The sequence below is a fragment of the Castor canadensis genome, chromosome 7, assembly GCF_047511655.1.
Source record: "Castor canadensis chromosome 7, mCasCan1.hap1v2, whole genome shotgun sequence".
Classification (NCBI taxonomy): Eukaryota; Metazoa; Chordata; class Mammalia; order Rodentia; family Castoridae; genus Castor; species Castor canadensis.
In genome coordinates this window covers 113046401-113070313 of record NC_133392.1, presented here as the reverse complement: position 1 = coordinate 113070313, position 23913 = coordinate 113046401, and the positions used below count along the sequence as shown (strand labels likewise).

Genomic DNA, 23913 nt, shown 5'->3' with positions numbered 1-23913 from the left:
ACCCAGGATTTGTAACGATATTGACAGACTGGATGCTTGGCAATTAAATGAGATTGTCATTATGCGTTCTACTTTAAAGGAAAAGTTTTATTCTTGAAGAAGCCCACCTAGCAATTCTACACTCAGTCATCTGCAGAGACAGAGCCCCTGTCTTTTCTTTCCCCACCCTGGGTAGAAGCTTTATCTCACTGCAAGTTCTTTGTGATATTGTGCTCTTTCTTGATTTAATGCACCAAAGAGGATCTTTAACTTTTGGTCTACACCAGTGCACATAAAGGTTAAATTTCTCACTAACCATCGTGAACTAGCTTAATAACTCACGAGCGGCTCTGGAAAAAGAAACCAAGAAAGTAGGTGTGTGCAGACTTGAATAAAACATGCAAAACCCACACAACCGCAGGCGAAGGTGCTACATAATCCTATCTCCACAGTTACCCGCTGAGAACTCCGCAAGCAAGGAAACTTCCACTGCGCCAAAAACGCGATCCCATGAGTGGGGCCTAGTCACATAGGGGCTTTTCTTCCGAACGGTGTCCCGACCGGAGCTTGCGCTGAATGCAGAGGCTCCTATTGGCCACGCGCCGTGGGGGAGGAGGAGACTGGCTAGGAGAGAGCCGGGAGGAGGGGAGAAAGGGGCAAGGCCTTTTCCCTGCCCCCTCCGGGCCCCCTCCGCGGGCAGCCGCCCCCGCCTCGTGCGTGGTTACTATGCAAATTGCAGCGATTGCGGAAATAAACAAGGGGGTAGGGAGAGGAGAGAAGGACTGCCGAGACGGTGGCAACTTCTGCAAAGACTCGCACAATCCAAAGCACACAGGCAAAATCGGAGAGAATCTGAGAATCAAAACAGGAGAAAGGGAGAGGGGGAGAGAGGAAGAAAGGAGGGGAGGAGAGAGAGAGAGAGAGAGAGAGAGAGAGAGAGAGAGAGACTCTGTGTGTGTGTGTGTGTGTGTGTGTGTGTGTGAGAGAGAGAGAGAGAGAGAGAGAGAGAGAGAGAGAGAGAGACCGCGCGCATTGCAATTGCCTTCTGATTTGGAATAAAAAAAAAAAATTCTCCAAGAAGCCTGCAATTGGCCAGCAGCTTTAAAAAAAAATCTCTTCCGGGTTTTCAACGGTTCCAAGTTTATTTAGATGTTTTTTTAAATGCAAAAAAAAAAAAAAAGAAAAAGGCGACAACAAATGAAGCAATTCGTCTGAGCATTTTAAAGTTTCTCACGTACTCTTTTTACATTGCAATGGTACGTGGTACATCATAAACTTTCTATTTTACATTTATACGTTATGCATATTATAAACAATAATGGTAGAATGTTTCTGTTTAATGGCTAAGACTTTAAAATTTCTCTAGTTCGCATATGCACTTAAGTGATTACTGGGTAAATGTCTATTGTGATGTTTTTCTTTTAAAGATGTAGCTTTGTGGCGTTTTTGCTGTGTGCATCAGAGACTGGGTTTCCTTTTTTTTTTTTTCCGGGATTTAAAAAAATTGCTGAGCTTAACAGATTTTTTTTTTTTCCTCCTAGCGCTTGCTCGGTTCCAGAAAGGGGTGGGGGGAATCCTGTACGTGCTCTGTTCTGTAAAAGACGTCTGGCCTCAGCAGTCAACCTAACCCGAAAAGAAATGTCTGGACCCGGAGAATAATTGACGATTCGATCCTCTAATCAATGGTACAACATGGGAGATTGACAAAAGCTCTATCCAATCACGAGAAAGCTTGGGTGTACAATGGTTCGAAAGAGCCAGAAGGGGCGGGGCAGAGAGATGTGAAGTTCTCTGCAGCTCTGAAGGGGTTGGTGTGGTTCAAGCTGTCAAACCTACAAGCTCTTCCGGATTTAGCAAGCACAATAGGAAAGAGCTTGCGAGTTTAAGAAGGCAAAAAGGCTGATTGAGGGATTTTTGCATGAATCGTATGTCTTCCTTCGCTCTTTGGAAAAAACCAGAAAAAAATTTGCTAGAGAAATATTTAACTTTGCATTAGTTATTTTTTATACTCAGGGAAGTTGGTAACTTGTGGAAAGTGAGGTTTAACTTCTTTAAGAAATGTGTGGCTTAAGTCTTGCTTGAATTTTGGGACTGCAGTGAACTTTGGGAAGTAATAAATTTTGCATACTCAGCATTTCAGAACTTTCTCACTTCAATTTTCTTAGAAGCTTTGACATTTCAAGTACTTTGAAGAAATGGGTGAGCTTCTCTTAAACTCTAAATAGTTTTAAGGAAAAGAGAAGATGTCACAGGTAGACTGACAGCTGTTGTGTAGATTTGAAAGAAAGGGGGTGGATTTTCTTCACTTTTCTTGAATTCTACTGTTTTAAGTATATGGTCAGTAGCAAATAGTATATCAAGACTGACTAAGTTCACATTTCTTGTTACCACAACAACCCCTGTGGATGGTACAAGTGCTGATGTCTGCTGCCTGCCTGTTAGCTGGAGTCTAGCCTCTTGCTCAAGTCCTTGACCCCAGTCCAGTGGAAATCAACTGCAGTAGCGTGTCTTGGAGACTGTAACTGGCAGCCTCTGACAAAAATATATCCATCACCTCCTTCTCTCTGAGCAGTGTAGACACCTAATTCAGTTGGGAATTGAAGGAAAATAATATGGATTTTTTTCTTTCTTTCTTTTTTTTTTTTTTGATTAAATTCTCATCCAACTATTTCCCAAGGCTTTTGGCCTCCCAGTCAAGTCTGGTTCAGAAATTTAATGTTAGAATTTACTTGAATTCTCAATTCAGCAACATGATTCAATTTAAGATTATATGTATGTAAGGAAAATCTGCATATAAAGTGACCAGCAGGTCAAGAACTAAAGAAGAAAAAAATGTTAGAAAATGCTAGTTAGTAAAGTTAGTATTAGTAAGAACTATAGAGTGACTGGTGTTGTCACTTATGAATTGCAGTTCTATCTCCACTGCTTTGGGGATTAAAATCTCAGTCAGAGTAATAAGATTTCCCAATTAACTATCCTCCAAAAACGAGAGGTATTTGAGATGTACATATAAGTGAAACCTTATTGACGTAATTTATATATCTAAGAGGATTTCACTAAAGCTGGCAAGGTAACGTTTCTGCAAATAAAACACAGTAAATGCAAGGCTGGGCTCTGTGCCAGGAAGAATATGGATAGCAGAGAGCATGACAGGAGCCTCCTTTGAACAGAGACAATCCCATTTCAAGGCGGCCTCCTACCAGTTGCAAAATAAATGATTGGAGCGATTATTTCCAATAAGGGGTTTATCCTTCCTAACAATGGGTCATTTATACGATTGCAGTAAACTAGTTTTCATACTTCACCTGTGTTTCTTACACTGTTCTCTCTACTCCCCACCTCTCTCTCTCTCAATCCTATTTTTGTGAACTCTAGACAAGGATTTACTTTTGCAATTTGGGAAGAGGGGAGAAAGTTGGAAATGTTTTTTACCCCCAGTCTGCCCTTTGAGGAACATCTGTTTCTTTGTGTGTGTGTGTGTTTAAATTTATGCCTGCTAGAGAGAAAGTTACCAGAAGCCTTTCTGTAACTGTAACTCTTCTACTGTATTTTTCTCAGTCTAGTTTCCAAGGGCTGCAGTTGGAACTGGGCTTTGTAGTGTTTCCCCCGCCTTTCACCCCCCTCCCTCGAGGGGGAGGGAGCGGGATCTGGCGGAGATAGGAGAGAAAGCAGGAGCGGATGTGAAGGGCTTTGGTGCTGAACTTGGATCCAGCCCTTGCCTAGAGGGCGCAAACAATCGTCCCATATCCAAAAGTCTTACGAAGGGCGCCAAAAGTTACTTAAGATAATATTGCTAACCGCAGAAAGCTGGAAATCGAGGGCACATCCACTGCTGCAACAAAAGAAGTTTTTAAAGTGGAAATATCAGCAATAAATTACTTTCCCTCATTTAAAAAAAAAAGGGCGACATGCCAATTCTTTTAAAATTTTTTTCCTTGAGACTCACTCAAAAGTAAGAATCTTTGCTGTTTTGAAAAGAGGCAGATGTGAAGTGTATCTTTTAATACACCAAAAGATTTTAATCTTCTTTGGAAGAGAGCTTCCCAAGAGTACACACTCGGAACAATAACTTCTCACTGTGCCTCAGTTACATGTTGGGACCGTCAGCCAGAAACTTCTATCGAGGAAACTTGGAGCGCGTTGAAGTTATAGATCCCACAAAGGTTTTCGTGGCCAGGGATGTGGACTCTGTAACTCGCCTTAGCTTCGAGGACATTTCTCCCCTACGAAACCCAAGAAGGACAAAAGAAAAGCAGTTGTTTAGTTTGGGAAAATGGACGCACTAATTAAAGGGTGAAATTATTATTTCCTTTTACCCTTTAATAAATAATCAGAAACTTTCAAGTTTATGCAGGAGGAGGGGGATGGGAGAGAATGGTTTCTGGATTGAGGAATTATTTTAGCTCTAAAGTAACTAGGGAGCAAGCATAAAATCAACTTTAGACAGATGCAGAGTTATTTCAGAGGATTTTTCTTTTGCTTCTTCTTGCCTATTTCTTGCAAGCTCTGAATGAAAGTGGCCTTAACATGCCAGTCACCTTCATTTGCCTGGTGGGCATTCCTCCAGGAATTTCCTCTTTCCTGAGTCTTTCTAGCTAAGTCATCTCCACCAAGAACTAAATTCCCCTGTCTGTGCCAGGCTCAGGGTAGGGTTCAACGTGATACCCTCCTCTTTCCCTTTGGAATTTCAAGAGGAGTTGCCAATTGCAAATGTAGGAAGATACCAGCTACCATGAGGGAGAGGAATAGGAAAGGATGGGATGGAGGTTTGAAGGAGGCAGGTATATGGATATATATGTATATATTTTTTTCTTTTTCCAGGAGGAAACAGCCTAGAGAGAAAATACGAGGTTAAAGAAAAAAGAAAAAAAAAAAAACTGGAAAAGCAGGCTTATTGGCAACTTGCCAAACCCTAAAAACCATCCCCCTCTTCTGCCAAAACAATACTTTAGCAAACCTAAAATAATTGCAGGAAGCTCTTTTCCATTTTAAGAACTATTACCTGGGGGAGGAAAAAAAGAGGGGATTCGTAAAAGGCACCCTTCCAGAGATGTCCTGGGAACAGGGACAATAATGACAGTCTAGGTCCAGTTCTGGGCACGCGTTCGTGGATCAGAATATATCCCTTCCCTAAGGGGACATCCCTTTCACATTTTTTTCCTCCTAAACAGAAAAAAAAAAAAATCCCAGCTAAACCTCTGTTGTTTCTGAACGTGACAGAACTTTCTCTATGGCGTCTGTGTTCAAACCCACTAGTTCCAGAGTCATGGGAGGGAGACTGCTCATTAATCTCCGCCTTCCCTTCCTCAAGACCCCCTTCTCAATCTGGTGAATCTTCTGTGTGAGATTAATCCCCACCAGCCCTCCGCTTCTGAATGCCATAGGACTGAAGCTGCACAAAGTTTACAGGATTTTGTGCATAATTACCTCTGCCGACGAATCTATTCCCACAGAAAGCTTCGCTGGAGAGATTACAATGCTTTGAGCCGTACCGCATTTCACAGGGGGAGAAAAGTTACCTAGGAGGTCTGATTTTTAAAAGAAATTTGCATACATGCAAATGTGCCGCCCGTCCTCCTGCTCGGTACTCTACGTGCCCACACAGTGGCCCAGGGGGTGCAGGACGACCTGGCAAAGTTGCCCAAATCCTGCACCGAGGTCCGCGAAGGTCTGCGGCGGGGGTGGGGGGATGGGGATGAGGAAAAGTAGTTTTGTTTGCTTAAGCACATCCTGTGGCAGCCTATAGCTGCCCGGGAGTACAGACTGTAACTGCTCCTCACTGCGTTACCCAGTAATGCGCTGAGCGGGGAAGGGGGGGCTGGGGGGGGCGAGGGAGCTAGCGACAGAGCCAGAGAACGGAGCAAGCTAGCGAGCGAGCGGGCGAGCCAGGAGGAGAGCGAGGGAGCGAGCGATCGGGCGATCGGGCGGGCGAGCGCGAGCGGCCGCGGAGGCTGGGGACCGGGCTGGCCGCGGCGCCGCAGCCGCCCCCTCCCCCACCCCCCCTCCCGCGGCGGCGGCGGCGGCGGCGGCGGCGGCGGCGGCGGCGCGAGCGGGCGGCGGCTGTGCGGTGCGGTGCAGAGAGGAGGCGGAGGCGGGCGCGCGGGCAGCTCGCGGGCACCCGGCCGGGCCGGCGCGGGAGCGGGAAAGGGTGCGCTATGCCTTTAACGCCCGCGTACAGTAGACATGTATAGTGGAGTGTAGGGAAACTCTAGGCGGGGTTAAAGTTCAGCTCATGGAGCGGCAATAGCGCTGGCTGGCTGCAGTTGAGCCGAGTTGGAAATGTGAACGCAAGAAGCAGGCTTGATTTTTTTTTTCTCCCCCCTTCTCTCTCCTCTCTCTCTCTCTCTCTTTTCCTCTCTCCCTCTTTCTCCTCTCTCACCCACACTCACGCACACCTCCAAACCGCACACCCAGACGCACACGCACACCCCACCGCCCGGCAGTTATGTATTCTCCGCTCTGTCTCACCCAGGTAAGCAGCTGTTGGGATGCGGACGGGTGAGGGGGTCGGGGAGCGGGGACCCGCCTGGGGCTGGGGAAGGGGGAACCGGGGACCGTCACCCAGGCTGGGCCCGGGGCATGTGTCTCGATGTGTGCCTGTGTCTGCGCGTGTTTCTGTGTGTGCGCGCGCGTGTGCCGGGTAGGGAGGGAGGGGGGAGAAATACAGCTTTAAGAAAGTAACTTTGTTTCCATGCGGGTGCATTCCTCTTGCACGGCCATTTGTGTGGGCACATGGCTAATGGCGCCCTCTTATTAATGCGTTAATTAATATCGGGGCGACGGACTGCGGAACGGCGCTGTTTTCGAACGCCCCGCACGTGTTTCAGCCGGGTCGCAGCCCATGACACGCTGAAATCTGGACTCAGCGTTTCTGCTACCCAGGGCAGGGCTCCTGTAGTTCCTCCGCGCCCGGGGAGGAGGCCGCCAACCGAGCCCACCGCGCGCCCCGCACGCTCGGGGCAGCTGCAACCCCCGGGTGCGGGGAGACCGCGGGTGCCTGCACCCACAGCCCGCTCCCCGGAGCCCGCGCCACCGCGGACCCCGCCATCATCCGCAAACTCTTACTTTTGTTTATTGTCAGCTTTCGGGGTCCGGCCATGGGCCGCCGTGCGGGCCCCGGGCCCGGCTGGGACTGCGCCCCTCGGGCGCGGGCGGGCGGCGGCGAGTCCTCGGCGGAGCGGGGCTGCAGGGACGCGCGTCCCCTGGCGCCGGCCGGCCGGTCGGGTGGAGCCTGCGTCCTCACCACTCGCTGGTGACCCGCTCGCTTTCCCCGAGTGAAAGTTTCGGGGCCGGGACAAACCCACGCTGCGCAGGGCGGAGAGAGGCGGGAGGCCGCGGGCCCGTGGGCCCGGGAGCTCCGGGCGGAGTTACTGAGCTACCGGCCGCGAGCCCGAGCGGCGGCCCGGGCCGGACACGGCTCCCCCCGCAACCCCCCTCCCCCGCCGCTATCGCCTCCCAACGCCGCCCCGTGCGCGACTCCCGCCGCCCCGCGCGCAGGACGGGGTCAACTTTTCCCCTCCGACTCCACTCGGAGCGTGGGGCTCCCGTGCCCCACCGCCCCTCCTTTACTTGCCCTCCCAGTCCATCCCTCCCTTGTTTGCACCACCCCCAGGCAAAAGATTGCTACTTTGCGGCCCCAAATCCCGTCCCTTTTGAATATATTATTTATTTTCTTGAAAGATCTGAAGTCAGATGGTTTTGCGCAAATTTTTTTTTTTTGGAAAAAAGAAAAGTGTGTCTAGATAGTGCTTTGGTACATTGCGATCTGACCATTAATCACCTACATGAAGTTATATGCTTCAAATGAAATGTTAATGCACCACTCCCTTAAAAACCTGCTTAGGACTTCTTGCCTTCATTTAGCAGGAGATAACGGTTTAACCGGAATACTTTGGAACTGAAGAGTATCAGTTGTTTTCTCTGTCTTCTCTAGATTCTGGGTTTATTAGCCACATGACATCCCTTCTCACCGCAGTATCTAACAGTAATAACACCGGCTATTTGATCTCAGAAGACTCTTAAATGCATCTTTTATGTTGAAATGGTCTGTTTGGGATTTAGGCCTAGCATTAATAATGGATAGCAGTTGCTTTTAGTTATTGTAAAAGTTTTTTTTTTCCTTACAAACTTCCAAAGTTCCTATTTTAGTAACTTGTGGAAGTATGGAATGAAACTTTTCCAACCACTTCTGGCAAGGTTCACAATTGCATATGGATAAGATGCAAAGTGTAAGATAATTTGAATGAATTATAGACTACAGTGAAAATGCTGAGATTCAAAGACTGAAGTCCTAGTTGGCAAAAGTTTCCAACGCATACAACTTGCACCAGTGTGCTGCAACAGAGAGAAAAGACCCTACTGTACATCATTGTCTTAAGTGAGGTTGGAAAAGATAAACTTGCCTTTTAAGATTGTGCATGCAGGAGGATACCTGTGAATTCGTGCAGGCCCTGGGCATAGCGAGGTATTTAACAAAGTTGGCTTTTCTTGCTTCATGAGCTATTATCACATTAAGAAAGTTTTTTTTTCTTTTTTTTTCCCTCCTACATATTTGGCAGTGTTGATTGATGCATTCGCTAGGCCTTCTGAAACAGCACTAAGAGAAACGCTTATTTGGGAAGAAAATGTACGATAAATAGTGAATGAAGGCTCATTTATTTTATGGGGGGGCTCTTTAAAAATTGATTTACAATTTATTTAACTTTCTGGATTATTTATAATGCGTTAGAGCCAGTTTCAGAAAGAAAAACTTAGGTAGTTTATTGCTCATTAAAAAAACAGATCCAGTAAGCACAGTGATAAAAGTACCCTACATGGAAGCGTAAACTCTATTTGCTTGTATATACTTTTAAAAAACTTAACCAGGAAAATACCAGACATCTTATTTTAATCCAGGATGTGCAGATCATAACCAAATCATGTACCTGGCTAAATAATGATAACCAAGCAGAAATTTGTAGGCAAACCTTTTTTTTTTAAAGTAGTTTCCAGAAATATCACTGTTATGTGTTGCTTAAACTTGGCTTACTTTCAAACATTTAAGATCAACATTTAAATGCTGATTCAAAGTAATACTGCTTTTGAAACAGGTTTTCAGGTTTATTTTTATTGGTGGCCTGTAACATTCTCACCAACTCCATTTATAAAATACTCTTTGTTTTCTCTCGATTATTTTGAAATTTTACATAGCCTGTGGTATTGTGTTCAACTTGATTTATAAGGACATCTTTTTTTTTTTTTTTTAAAGTCAATTCAGTATCCCTGGACATGTCCTGCAAGCTAGTGGTATTTTTTAGTTCTGATGTTTTGGAGTATTTCTAATCATAGGTTGAGAAAGATATATTTTTAAAAATTAGCACTGTAATTGTTCATGGTAGTGAAGTGAGACAAGATGCTGCTGTGTGCTTTCATTGGTACATTCTAGAAACCTGTGAGGAGTAAAGTATTGTAAATACTTTTGATGCCATGTTGGGGACTTAGGTAATTCTTCATGACTAGTGGACATAGTTGGCCTCATTTACAGATTTTTATGATGAACTGTATGGACATTTGGTTAGCAGGTAAACAGCATGCTCTGAGCTCGGATGAGAGCAGTTTGCGGGTTTTAAGAAACATTTTGGGAATATCTTCGTACCTGTAAAATGCCATATTAGGATGTTTATTTAAAATGTGAATTATCACTAATAAAGTTTTTGAAATAAGACAGTATTTTAACACAGATCTGAATTGCTTGGCATTAAGTTATTCTTTGCAGTGTGAAATGGGACTGAGACTTTAAAAAGAAATCCTCCCTGTGCAGTCTGAGGTAAACTCCAGGGATTCTTTGCCTGAAGCCACAAAACCTTGTTCCCCAGCATGTCCTGTATATACGAGAGAATCAGTCAATGTGAAGGACTGTTTCAAACTAAAAATTCATGTATTTCAGAGCATTTCAAGGATGAGCTCAGAATTCAATAATGTTTAAATGATTTGTGGCTTGGCATATACCTTAGTAGATAAACTGACTTGTTCCCAGTTTCTTTCTTCTAAAGACTGGGGAAAAGAAAAACTCTCAAGCATCACAAATTTTTAAAATGCTAATGGTTTATGATAAAGAATAATGTAATTCTTGGATTTTTCTCTTTTTATCCTCCACTGGAATGTACGCATTATGAAAGCTGACTACTTCTCTTTGGATTTTTTTTATTGAGAAAGAACAGTTTTCAAAGCTAAACTTGAACCTGAAATTTGTGCAGAGAGAAAAAAATAAATGTCAATTATTGCAGTGATTTATTATGTATTACCTTAATATATACTTACTTTAAAAAACAGTCATATATAGTGTTCACATGATTGATTATTATTTGTAAAATTTTAACAGACTTGACTCTTGAAATATTTTACCCTCTCAGTCTATATTTGAACATTAAGAAATTTAGTAATTTCTTTAATAGTAATACTATTTTTGACATAACAGTTACTTGTATCACAAAAGCATGTATTTAGATCGTTATAATAAACAAGAATTCATTTTATAATATTTATCCTACACCCTTAAAAAAGTCATTAAATATTTCTTTAGTTTTCTTACCCTCATTTACTTACAAGTAAATAATTTATTTTGGAGGGAAGGTTATGTGACAGAAAGAAGTTATGTAAGAGTAGTGTGGATTAACTAAAAGTTAGATGTACTTCCAAAGCCTTGTGGAGGTTACTGTTTAATTTTTTTCTTTATTTTTGTATTTGTGTTTCCTAACTAAATATCAGTGTAGGAATCAAACATTTTGAGTGAAACACAAAGAAGAATTTAAATGCTTTAAATTCAATTTTATTTTCAAATTATCTGAATTTTCAGAGGCATTGTGAGGGTTTTCCTGGAGTCTCACAAACATTGAATATACTAAGTTCTCTGTTTCCCTCTGGGAAAAAACCTGAAATATTTTTTCTGAAAATTAGGTCTATTTTTTAGGGATCATTATTACTGAAGGCATTTCATACTCATATTTAGTTGTAACAGGCATTTCATACTCATATTTAGTTGTAACAGTGTTGTCACTATGATGCATTCTAGCTACTATTTGACATGCACGCATTTCTTTGTGGATTTCCCCCCTTTTTGTTTCATTCCCATCGTATCAGCAATTACGTCTTGGACATATATCTTTTATTTTAGCCTAATGAATGTCAAATTCTTCTCTTCTTTTGTGTAAGGATCTGCCAAAATTTTCTAACTTTTTGAGTAAAAAATTTTTTGTGCAACTGTAATATTTCAAAGTGGAATTGAAATACTAGCAAGTACAGAAGAAACATCAGAATCTATGTGGGATAATTTTAGAGGAAAGATCTTTGTTTTCATTGATGGTGGGGCTGAATTTTGCTCCTAAACTTCCATAAGCATTAACGGCATCTCAACGTTTAGGATTTGCCAATCTGGCGGCCGGGCCCTGGCTGTACTACAAGTGGTGAGGTCAAAGCTAGGGCAAAATTAGATATGCCTTCCTTGAAATAGGGTTAAGATTATATATTGTTAGATAAACTTCACTTACTTGCTAAAGCATTAGAGAATGAGGCCCAACAACAGAAGCTGGTGGATTTTGGTGAGCATATCAAAACATTAAAAAAATTTTAGCAATTTTCTTCTTTCAGATCATGCCCCCTCTCTCCCTGAACTTCCATTAGAGATTTCTGTATGATTTTGGTAATGTAACGCTTGAATCAAATTTCAAGTGAAAAGAGGAATGTTTTTTAAGATGACCCTCTGAAGAAAGTTATTTGTTTCTGTTTTCATTGCACCCATAATTTTGTTTCTCTTCCTTTCCCTAGGATGAATTTCATCCATTCATCGAAGCACTTCTGCCTCACGTCCGAGCCTTCGCCTACACATGGTTCAACCTGCAGGCCCGAAAACGAAAATACTTCAAAAAACATGAAAAGCGTATGTCAAAAGAAGAAGAGAGAGCCGTGAAGGATGAGTTGCTAAGTGAGAAACCAGAGGTCAAGCAGAAGTGGGCATCTCGACTTCTGGCCAAGTTAAGGAAAGATATCCGACCTGAGTACCGAGAGGATTTTGTTCTTACAGTGACAGGGAAAAAACCTCCGTGCTGTGTTCTTTCTAATCCAGACCAGAAAGGCAAGATGCGCAGAATTGACTGCCTCCGCCAGGCAGACAAAGTCTGGAGGTTGGACCTTGTTATGGTGATCTTGTTCAAAGGTATTCCGCTGGAAAGTACTGATGGCGAGCGCCTTGTAAAGTCCCCACAATGCTCTAATCCAGGGCTCTGTGTCCAGCCCCATCACATAGGGGTTTCTGTGAAGGAACTCGATTTATATTTGGCATACTTTGTGCATGCAGCAGGTAAGTGCGATGGTGAGAACTTCTTCTTTCTTGTGTGCTTTCCTGATGGACCCTTCCTGAGCACCTGTGGTGTAGGCCACTAACATAACCTAGGGTGGTTTCACAGATAGACCACTCAGAGCAGCCTGAAGCCCCCTATCTGAGGTGGTCCCCTCAGGTGGAGCAAAAGCATAGCTTTGAGAGATCTCTCACTAAGTTCAGATCTTTTGGTAAGTAGTGCTATCAGAAGTGTTGGTAATCTGAAGGGTCAGAAGTTTAAATCACATTTTTTTTTTCCTGAGGGATGAGAGAGACCTCATGAACGCTTTTGTATTAAATAAAGAGTATGTGTTAACTGGTGAGTGATCTAGTTTTTAAAAAAAAGCGTTTAGTTTGGTGGTAAGGCAGTCTTGTTAGTTGCGTTTCTGCTGGGAGTGTCTTCAATCTACTGGGGCTTCTTGAATCCCCCTGCCAATTAAGAAGTTGGAGATAAGATTACTATCAAATTGCTGATGATTTATGAAGAAAAGATAATCACATTAATGCACAAGCTTAGTCGCTTTTTATTCAGGAATTCTTGGTGTTGTCTGAAATAGCCAAGGGAAACCAACCAACCAAACTAAGTAATTGACAGAGGGGCTGATATTAAAAGTAACCACACTCCACAGAGCATGAACACATTGAGAAGTTGCTATTGATAATTGATGTAGTGAGTTGTTTTGATTTTCTATAAAATCATTGTTTTTTTTTAAGACATGTTTTAGCATTTAGGATAGCAGTCAGGCTAAAACTATTGAGAACTGGATAAAATAATGCATTTTTACTTTGTTCCTTTCGTCTTGTTTGAGACAAAAGGCTCATTGTGTTACGTGAAAGCTCAGGTCTTGTGTAACTTGTTGACTTTTTATATGGACATATCAGGCTTGCTAGATTGCCTTCATGGCAGTTGCTTGAGGCAGATGAAAGAAAAAGTTGTGAAATTTGTTTTGGAGTTCATATGTTTATGGGGTTTTTTTCACAAAAAAGAGAGAAGATACTACCTATAAAATCAACACTGCACTGTTTTGCAAAAGATTTTAAATTCTAAAAATGTTAACTTTTCCCCCAAAGGTCAGCTGATATTCTGTTCTCTATTACTTTTCTCAATATGTGACTTAGAAAGAGAGCTTTTGTTACCCATCTGTCCTTACTTAAGAAACTGGAGGAATTAACTTTGCCAGCATGTCACATCATTTGCATTCTGTTGGCAGGGGATGGATGAGTATTTCAGAGGATGTTCTCTGTACGCGTCTCAAATATTTGGGTTTTTGAAAATGTATACTTAATGATAAGCAGTGCCTGTTGCTTTAGCCCGTTCGGGGTAGCAAAAATGAAAAGGCAGTACCTCTCCACTGATGTCTAAACAGGAACAAGTGGTTCTTTGTTAACCTTTTTTAACCCTGCTGTTTATTTATCCATCTATGACAAAAACAAAGTTTTATTTTTCATTTATGCATATGTAAATGCATCAGGTTGCAAAAATATGTGTTCCCGTGCTTTCAAGGAGCACTTTTTAAATTCCTGTGTTTGTCTTTTAGATATTTACGGAAATAATTCATAAATTACAGCGAATGCTCGAATTGGCCAGTCTAGAAACTTGAGGGTGCCAGCAGGTGATATCGATCATCTGTGTGCTTCCTTACAAGATAGCACCCTGTGTAGTTTTTATTGGCATGAGCAGGACCCGCTCTAAGATTTTGACTTCAGCATTTCCCTTAGATCTAAGCAAATGTAGCTGTTCTTGCTAGTCCCATTACCTGTGTTACCTTTCATTGTTGGTGGTTTATGACATTGTTTCAAATTCTTGAGTTTTCACAGTTGCTGGTTGGTATAATATTGGAGGGGTGATTTTGGTGAAATGACGTTTAGAAGGGCACTTAGGAAAGTTAGCATCCTTAGTGCTTATGAAAGAGTTTTTGACAGCAGCATAGATCAGACTACCTTTTGGTTTGGTTTTCCTAACATATCCCAGAATCCCTTGCTATGCCTGAATACCAGCCAAATGTCTGGCCATTGGCTTCCACAGCACCACAGTAATGGCTGCTGCTCTTGTGCGCAACAGGAAGGTTGCAAAAGAAAATAGTAAGAGCCTTTTGTCTGAAAATATTTCAGATTTGATTTAAGAGATTTCCAGACCTGTTATTTGTGGAAAAGAAGCTGCCAATACAAATATGAGGTAGATTGGTCAACTTACATACAACTGATTTGACAAGCATCTGTTACAATGCTGAAGATTTGTAAACACTAAACAATGTTTTTACCTCCTTAAAAGTTTTGAGAACTTGCCAGTGTTGGCAGGAGGCAGAGACTCTGAAACATGCTCCAAGATACATGACGAACCATTGTGGCCCTTTCACCTATGTTACTTTTTTTTTTCTTTCTTTCTTTGACAATGTTGTATTTTTTCTCTTAAAATGTCTTTTTTTCCCTTAGATGGCCACAGAAATGAGATCTTTTGCTCCTAAAAATAGGTACAATAATTATTGCTTCATCCATTGGCAGCTTCTTTGGTGAAAAGTTAAAATCTTAGAGAGTACTGGAAGCAAATGCAGAATCAATCACTTTTTTTAAAGCAGAGATGATTTATTCTGAGGGTTATTGAGATACCAAAATATAATACATCAACTACAGTCCAAGTTTTCTCCCTAAATTCAGTGGTATTAGAAACTGTGTGAATTTGTGGCTGATAAACAGTAACAAATGTAGTGAAATTGAAGTGATTTCATAATCCTGAGAATTTCATCTCGTTAAAAGTATAAAAGGACAAAACCATTTTATGCCCTTAATTTGTTCTCTATTTGAGTTGTGCTTCCCATGTATCATATGACAACTTGGAGATATTATGGTATTGTGGCAAATGGTTCTCTTTGTGGGTGTAACAGTAAAGCTAATTTATGACTAGCTGCTACCAGATGATCTGTATCAGAATCTACAATATACCCGGCACGTGGCAAGGTCACAATTTAAGTTGTTAAGGTCATAACCTTAGCCACCAGGCATTTGACCTTTTAGATAAAGTTAACCTTTGTTCATTAGTAGGCACTCAACCGAGAACTTTCTGGAGAGTTTTTTCTTTCTTTCTTTCTTTTTTAAACTGCTTCTGTATAACTTCTGGTAATTAAATCAGATTCTAGAAAGATTCTCAGTTGGGCTAGTTAAGTTTTGAAAGAGGTTAGACATTTTAAGGATTCCTTTCTTGAACAGAGGTAGATTGTTGTATTTATGACCTAGAACAGTTCTGTTTATATTATATTTAGTAATTATTATCTGGTGTGGGTTAGAATGAAAGCTCTGAGGTAGGTTTTAAATATCACTACATTTAAAAATTAAAACAAACAAAATTATGTTTAATTCAACTAAGGCCTTTGCTAATTTGGAAGTGGTAGTAGGCCCAAAAGCAAAACCATAATGAGCCATCTTCACTTTTTGCAGGTGAAGAATTTTCTGAGATTGGAAATATTTTTAGCAGTCTTAAAAAAAATTCTCTTTGAAAGACTAATAAGTGACCAAAATTTATCACATAATTGCTCATTCTGTTAATTAGCCAATGACAAAGTGAACTGATGTCATAATGGCAGTGGGAATACTTGGTAGTTTTAAGGTGAAAAGTGAACAATTTTGGAAGTGATCTTTTGGGAAGTAGTTTCTGAGTGCTCTACTCACATCTGATTTTGCTTGGACCAGGAATAACATAGTCCTGTCATTTACAGAAAGAGCTGTTTCAGTGTCTCAGAAGCGTGGTACCTAGACTGTAAACCTGTACAACCCTATTACCAATCAGCACATTACCTGTAACTTAGTGTTCACTTAATTCTGCTGCTGGGAATGTTCCTTTTAAATTAGTTAGATCACTGCTAGTTTTGCTATGATGTGCCACATATAACTCCATTTCAGCCAAAAGAGAGATACTCCCATTCAGGTGCATTTTAGTTTTATTTTGGCTTCGTGATTGCCATTCCTTCATATAGTACTAGAGAAAGCCGTGATATGCAGATAGACCAGATGGTCATGTTGACAGATTGAGAATTCACTTCCTACTGCTTCAGAGCAGGTGTAAGATTGGGAGTGTCTGTGAGTGTGTGTGCTTCGTGTGCATGTGTGAGCACATCCAGGCTACAGCCAGCGTGCTATTTAAGCAGTGGGAATGATTTCTTTTTGAAAAAGCTAGGATTTTAAATATGGAATAATTATATATATATATATATATATATATATATATATATATATATATATACACACATATGGTTACCAATGTATATAAAGTAACCGTTAAAAATTTGACAAATGAATTATGTTATAGTTTATAATTTTATGCCAATTTAATGACAAAAATCTTAATTTTTTAGGTAATTTATCACATTAGTTTGAGGGAGTATTGCATATTTAAAATATAACGAATGTACTCTGCTAGCAGGCAGGTGTGTGTCTGTGTTTACACTCAAGGCAAGGACTATACATTATGTAATTAAACTTCAGTACCTGAATAAACTCCCTAGCAGAAAGTTGTGCAGTTAGTTCCTGTGATTTGTGATGATAAAGTGTGTTTAGAAAAAGAAGGGATAAGACTTAATACATGGTGATATTTAAAACTAAGGCAGTATTCCATTCTATCTCAGATTCTGACTCTAAGCTTAACTTAAAGTGGATTTTGTGGCTGATGGACCTACTGTAAATTATTGGTATATGCACACATTTTATAAAATTTTCATGTAACTTTTAACTCCTTAAAGCTAGCACTAGCAACTAACAAACTTGAGATAAATATGGCTTTTATAACCTTGAGTGTTTTCTGCATAACTTGAGGATAGTAACAATATCCTTTGTCTAGAAGATAGTAACAAAATCTGCCCAGAATGTAGTGAAAAGAATGGATGTTCACGGGCAGAGAGTGTATAGGAATCGAGAGCAAAAGTTACTCCAGAGTAAACCTTTGAATGGGGTCAGTTCATTTATGGCTATAAGAGGTTTGAATGTGTTGGTTAGAAAATTTCCCAATGCTGCTGGCATGGATTTGCCTTGTCTTCCCACCCAGTGATGAATAGCATTAATTTAAACCTATTTAAGGCTGGTGTGGGAGAAACCACAGCTTTTGTTGTGGTCAGTGCTATACACAGTAGGACTGGGTGTTTCACTTGGTTAGGGCCTCAGGCTGCTTCCAGAGGACACAGAGCAGCCTGTCGGCTTTTTAAATCTTGCACAGAAGCGGCAACAATTCTAATTGCTCACAAATGTCAATATAGATTATTGGAAACAATTCTGAGGATTAGAATAGAAGAAAAACCATAAAATATAGATTGCATTCAGTGAATGAGCTAAACATTGCTTTATTATCTCCAAGCAATAATTTCTCCATCGTCATTTAGAGGTCGAGCTTGCTTTTAAATATATTTTAAATTGTAAATCCTTGGCAGGGGGTGGGGAGAGGAGGAAGAAGTCAGGTGGAGGAGGAAGAGAATGAATGAACTGGCACGCTTTGTTAAAAGAAACATAAAACCGTGAACTTGATTGCAAATGGAGATGTTCTGAAAGTGTTTTGGTTTAAGTAATGACTGTAAGGGGATCACAGGCAGCAGGCTATCAAGTGGAGAATTTTATAATCCATTTTCTCACAATTTTTTGTTTTTGCATAACTTGTTTCAAACTAAGGTAACAATTTGGGGCAGAAAGAAAAGTTTTGGAAAAATTCTTTTAAAGTTTAGGAGTCCAGTTAAAGTGGAGTCCTACTTCGGGAATACACAGAATCTTGGAAAAGACAATGGAGATTATTATTGGTCTTACTATTTTGCTTTTTATGTTGGAAGCTCATAGTGTTATCAGCTTTTAGGCTCTTTCCCTATATGCTAACTCTACACATTATTAATTCAAACTCTGGTGCCCCTGAACTTAAAAGAATTTTGTAGTTGCTGCTAAGACAGAAATGACTTTTTTCTTTAGGTTTTTCTAAAATATTAGAAAACAGTTATTCATGTTTTGTTATGGTAACTCCACAGTATAAAAACATATTTTATCTAATGGAATTAGTCCTCCCATTAATGTTCTAGTTAAATAAACATGGCTTATGAAGCAAAGAAATGATAAGTCCAGTGAATGACAAATTGCAGTGATTCTAGAGCAGAGGACATTTTTGCTTTTCTTGTTTGCAAAACAAATAAGATAAAATTAAAATTAAGAGAAGAAGTTCACTTGTGTTATGTACTTTGGCAGTCTTGGTCTTCTTTAAAATGTAATGTGTTGGTAACCGAGGAAGAGTAGAATGAGCATAACTAGAAATTGAAGTGGAATATCTTTAAAGCTTTTTGAGAACTTTAAAGTTATTTTTCTTCATGTCTTTCAAACACTTTCTTAGTGGTAGATATTTTGGATGTGGAGCCACTGAGAGTAGAGAAAAGGAGAAGAAAGGACTTTTATTGAATGTCTGTCTTCTAGCTGGCATTATACTAAGTTTTGCTTTATGTGTAACTGGATCGCCCCTCGCCCTTACCTCACAATGCTAGAGAACAAACCCAGGCCCTCACATGCGTACTGGGCAAGCAATCTACCTGTGAGCTACACCCCCATCACTTTTTCTCTTTTCCCTTCCCTCTCTCCCTCTTTAATTCTTTCTTCATAGCAGCACTGTGAATAAGTAACACTCTGCATTTGAACTGATGAGAGAAGAGTCTCAGGATGGCCAAGTTATTTGTACAGAGCAAGATTCCAATCCAAGTCTTCTGAAACCAGATCTTATGCTCTTAAAAATATTGAAACTCATTTTATGTCCTTCTTTACATCTTCTTGCTTTAGGATTCAACATCATTTAAATGGTATCACACATATACCTATAATTAAAGGGAAACTAAAATGTCAAAATTCAAACCTTCGCCATGGAAGTATTTTACTGTTTGAGTTCAGATCTTTGTCACAGAATAAGGCTATAACTTGGTTAGAAAAGAGACAGAGAGAGAGAGAGAGAGAGAGAGAGAGAGAGAGAGAGAGAGATAGTCTTATGCTTTGTTAGTGTTGGGGCCACAAATCTGAAATGACTTACTTTTTCCTGTTTTCAGAATGTTGATGTTAAGTGAATAGAAGCATTAGGACACAGATTTGAGAATTTTTTTTGCAAGATAAAGTTAGACTAATGGATGGGTTCTAGATACTTTGGAAAGCCATTGAGTATTAAAGTGTAATTTAAAAAATCTGAATTACATGTAATATTTTGCTATGCATATTTTTATATATTTTTATGTGTAGAAGAAACATTTTTAACTTCTCTTAATTTAAAATTTGCTCTGAAAAGATTCTTGCATGATGGCCTTGTGTATAATTATTCAAAAGAAAGCAAAAATCATGTGTAAGAAAAGAATGAAATTTTGTTAGTTTACAGTTTTTGAAATTGAAATCTAAAGAAAAAATTGAAAGTGGAGACAAGTTTTTAATCTTAATGCCCTTATATGACTGAGCCACATTTTCGTAATGACTTTAGTGCAAAAACTAAAAGCCTCACTCAGTGAGAATTTTATGATTATAATTAGAAAAAAATTGACCAATAATTCAATTTGTGGTAAATTAATTCATTGTATATATTAATTCTTCTAAGATATACTTAAAAATAAGCTGCCAGATTGAAACTCACTGAATAAAATAGAAATATAACTTTCTTTTTAATGGCTGTTTTTGAAATGTTCAAAGGGTTAAAAAAGTACAGTGAAATTGAAATGTATTTTAAAAATAAGTACAATTTAAAATTTTGTATGAATGTCTGTGCAGCATCTGCCATTGTCAGGCTGTTGTCTTTGTTGCTATGGTTTGGTTGATTTTATTTCCTTTTGTAATTTTGCCAGCTCGTGATTGGGTAGTGCGCCGCATTCACGCTGTTAGAAGATATCTGTAGTGAGTCATAGAGTTGATCTGAGTGGGGATTTTTTGGTAGGGAAAGGTATTTGTCGGGGTTAATAAGAACTGTAGTGTTACATATCAATCTTCTTTCTGTTTTCCAAATTAGAAACCTATGACTTAATACCAGATATTTGAAACCATCTCTTCTATGTTGATAAGTGCTTGCCTCCTTCCCCTGTTGGAAGCATTTACAATTCTGTGTATTTTCATCTTAAAGGGATTAGTTGTTTAAGTTAAGCTCCTCCATAAAATGAATGTTATACTCACAGAGTCCCTTCATTGTCACTTTCCAATATTTCATTGACTTTCAAAGAAGCTGACGTTACAAGTCCTTAGGTTGACAGATTCTCAACTTTTGTGAAAATATTGGCTGCAGAAGGAATAAAGTCAAAGGAAGGCCATACACAGATGGATTTCAGTGTTGAGCTGACATCAGGCCTTCTCCATGGCATTTTTTAAATGTTCTAAATGGGTAAAGGATGGAGATGCTTAAAGAGCTTGCTAGAGAATGAGTAATTAAAAAATTGTGTATTTGCATGTAAACCTCTGTAGCAGCTATTTCAACAGTTGTGTGGGCTCAGCTATCATAGCATATTAGCAATGAAAATTATAGGTATCTTTTATTCTGAATGCAGTTCATTGACAATATTACATATTTAGAATGTTGTTGATGGAAAACTGGCTACCTGGGAATATATTTTCAACATTAAGTAATGGGAAGTTATAGGATGAGTGGTTTATAAACAGCTAGAATAAAGCAAGGATTTTAGATAAGACCAAAGCTTGTTTGTATGAAAAATGTTTCCTGTGTGGCTGTGATAAGATTTTTGCCAGGATATATACATATAAAATTAGTAAGTTACTAAAGTTTCCGTTGGATTCATTTAGGTTGGCCTGCCCTCCCTTTTTTTTTTTTTTTTTTTCCAAATGGTACAGGTTCCTCTTTTGGAGTTTAGTTTCAAGTAATTTCTGAGAATAAAGTCTTTGTAAAGATGCTATTCACCAGCATAACATTGTGCATTCCTGACAAGGAAAGATAGGCATTGCAGTACTTTTATTGTATGACCTCTTAATATCTGACAAAGACTTTTATCAAAAATTCTTTTTTTAATATACTTTTGGATGCCTCTCCCCTCCCCATGCTCAAGCAAGAATTATAATTATTTCTAAAAGAAGATTTAAATGAACATTTTTCTTAAGCTTACTCACTGTATCAACAAAAATCTTATTTTAAAAATATTTTGGAATTTATATATTTTAGAGTTGCAGTAAAATACAGTGAAGATAAAAATTAACAAAAAGCGCCATCATATTGAGCCCAGCATATGTATATGTATGTGTGTGTGTATTATATACACATATATGTATATACACACACATGCTTTTTTTGAGAATGAGGGTATTGCAGGCCAAAATGTTAAGGTAGAAGAAGTAATTGTTCTAAAGATATTTGGCCTTCATCTTAGAAAAGATGACAAATGTGCAAAATGGATCAATGTGATCCTTTGTGCTTTTGCCACCTACAATTTTTAACTAAAGTGACTCTGATTTCTCTAGAAAGGGCAGAGGTTTCAGACAAAAAGCTTTGTAATTCTTCAAAGAGAGGCATTTTCAGTTTTCCTAAATAAAGAAAGACTGATGCTACATAACTTTTTATTTTATTTGCATTTGAGCCTGGGAGGTGCTGGGGTGGGGTGTGTGTGAATAATAAGTAAGTGAAACCGTTTCCTGTCGCGGTAGAACTGCAGGGTAAATTGGAGATAGGTTGGAGAAAAATGTGGATTCACATTGTTGGCTGGTAATTAGCAAGTGTCTTAGTTAAAAGTGAAGGCAGTAGCTTTAGCAGTCCACCTTGCTTTCCAATGGAGCATTCTACAATGAACTCTATAAAAACACTTCAGGTAATTCAAGGAGTTTGCAAGTTTGGGTGCCATTTCTTGAAATTGGCTTGGCTGGCTTTTGGAATTTATGGACACAGGTTTCTTTTTATCTTATGTGGGCTGTTCTTTTTCTTTTTTTTTTTTTTTTACGGTACTGGGGTTTGAATTCAGGACCTACACCTTGAGCCACTCCACCAGCCCTTTTTTGTGATGGGTTTTTTGAGAAAGGGTCTGATGAACTTTTTGCCCCCGCTGGATTTGAACTATGTTCCTCCTGATCTCTGTCTCCTGAGTAGTTAGGATTATAGGTGTGAGCCACAAGCGTCCAGCTTGTTTTCCTTTTTGACTTCTTCATGTTTGGGAGAATTTTTCATGTGCATGGTGAGGGAGAGTAGAGATGGTAGAAGACTTTTGTTGTGGGTTACTCAAGTTATTCAGGAAACAGAGGATCTCACTCAAGTTGTACCATTACTAAGAGACAAAGCTAAAATTTTAATCATATATTTCAGATCCCAGACTTGTGATCTTACAAAGCAGTATCTAAATGACATTATGCATTATTTTATTAGCTCTTTATATAAACCTTAAATTTTAGGTAGGGAGCTTTTATAATTGCTTTGGTGCAGGTGAGAAAACAGGTTAAAGAACCTGTCCTAGGCTGTGTGGTTAGTAGATGGTCTACCCTTCAGTGGTCTGTTTTCATCTCCAGGCTGTTGATGAGACTGTAAGCCCTGCTTCAGAGTTTATGGAGGCAAAAAGTGTTCTCTGGAACTGTATAAAATGCTGAAAACCATTATTTTCTCTGAAGTTTAAAAAGTGTGAGAAGGTAGAGTTTTATCTGTTTGGATATTAGATTCAGTTTCCTCTCTTAAAGGAAACTGAGAGGCTCGATCTTCCTTATATAGTTGAGAAACCTAAGTTCATGCATCCCAGAAGCTATGGGGTGGAAAATTGGACAGCCACTGTAGCCTGTGATCATAGGCATCAAGGTGGACGCTCTTTGGTTGGTGTTGGCGTGAAAGATCTATTTTGGCTGCTTCTATTGACAAATTCTACTGTGGTGTTTGAGTTCAGTTCGTCAAACAGTTTTTGAGCTCTTACCACGTCTTAGACTCTGTGCAAAACTGAAGAAAATACTATTGAGATGAGTTGATGCCTTCTTAGATGTAATTTCTTCAGAAATCAGGTTTTAAGGCTTTTGATGTCTTTAAATTAGGATCCTTTTACCTAATAGCCTGTATGGAGTTGAAAGATTTGTAGAGCCAGTTGTTTGCATTGCTTTTTAAGGGTATAACTGGTTTATGGTAAGCATTCTTTCATTTGGTTATATTTCTATTACGTGTTGAAGTTTTTTATATCAAGGATCTCTATGGAAACGTTCAGAAAATCCAGGCAGCCATGGAAGAGGGTGCAGGTGTTTTCTATTATTTAGTAGCTCACTACTATGGATGTTTTCTCTAAAGAAAGCTGGTGAGGCACAGAAAAGTTCTTTTTTTTTTGAGACATCCTTCTAGTAATGCTGAAGTATAAGACAAATAGAGTTACAGGAAAACTAAGCAGCAGGAGAACGAGGAGTGAAAAACAGAAAGGAAGGGAAGGCCTTGGAAAGCAGGTGAATTCATTTGGTAGTTGATAGTAGATCCTAAAACATGTCTCAGTAGCATAGCCACCTAAATTCTCTGTTTTGCTCCCTCTCTGAAGAAAGTCAGCAATCTTGAGACTTTTACACTGAAGTAGATTTTAAGTCATCAGAGGTCTTGAGTGGCTTTGCTTTTTGTCCCTCTTATTAAAAGAAGACATATAGGTATTGCATTCAGACAGAAAGCA

At 39.7% G+C, this 23913-nt stretch overlaps 1 protein-coding gene and 1 long non-coding RNA gene across 12 annotated transcripts in view; one reads left to right on the top strand and one right to left on the bottom strand.

The window, feature by feature from the left end:
• Window positions 1-1412: 1412 nt before the first annotated feature.
• Window positions 1413-7417, bottom strand: LOC141424927 (uncharacterized). The gene is made up of 2 exons (XR_012449887.1): window positions 7045-7417; window positions 1413-4202 (listed from the first exon to the last, which is right to left on the bottom strand). It is a non-coding gene; the product is annotated as an uncharacterized lncRNA (long non-coding RNA).
• Nfia (nuclear factor I A) overlaps window positions 1522-23913 on the top strand; it is a 362119-nt gene continuing 339727 nt past the window's right edge. For 7 of the 11 annotated variants that reach the window (XM_074079959.1, XM_074079963.1, XM_020155999.2 and 4 more), the window contains exons 1-3: window positions 5519-5637; window positions 6394-6451; window positions 11782-12313. In XM_074079959.1, coding sequence (XP_073936060.1) covers window positions 5534-5637; window positions 6394-6451; window positions 11782-12313 — 694 coding nt within the window. In that variant the 5' untranslated portion in view covers window positions 5519-5533. Of the gene's footprint in view, window positions 1665-5498; window positions 5638-5721; window positions 5771-6393; window positions 6452-10796; window positions 11556-11781; window positions 12314-23913 lie in introns of those variants that run through there. The other 4 variants (XM_074079961.1, XM_074079958.1, XM_074079960.1 and 1 more) reach the window with 4 other exon arrangements.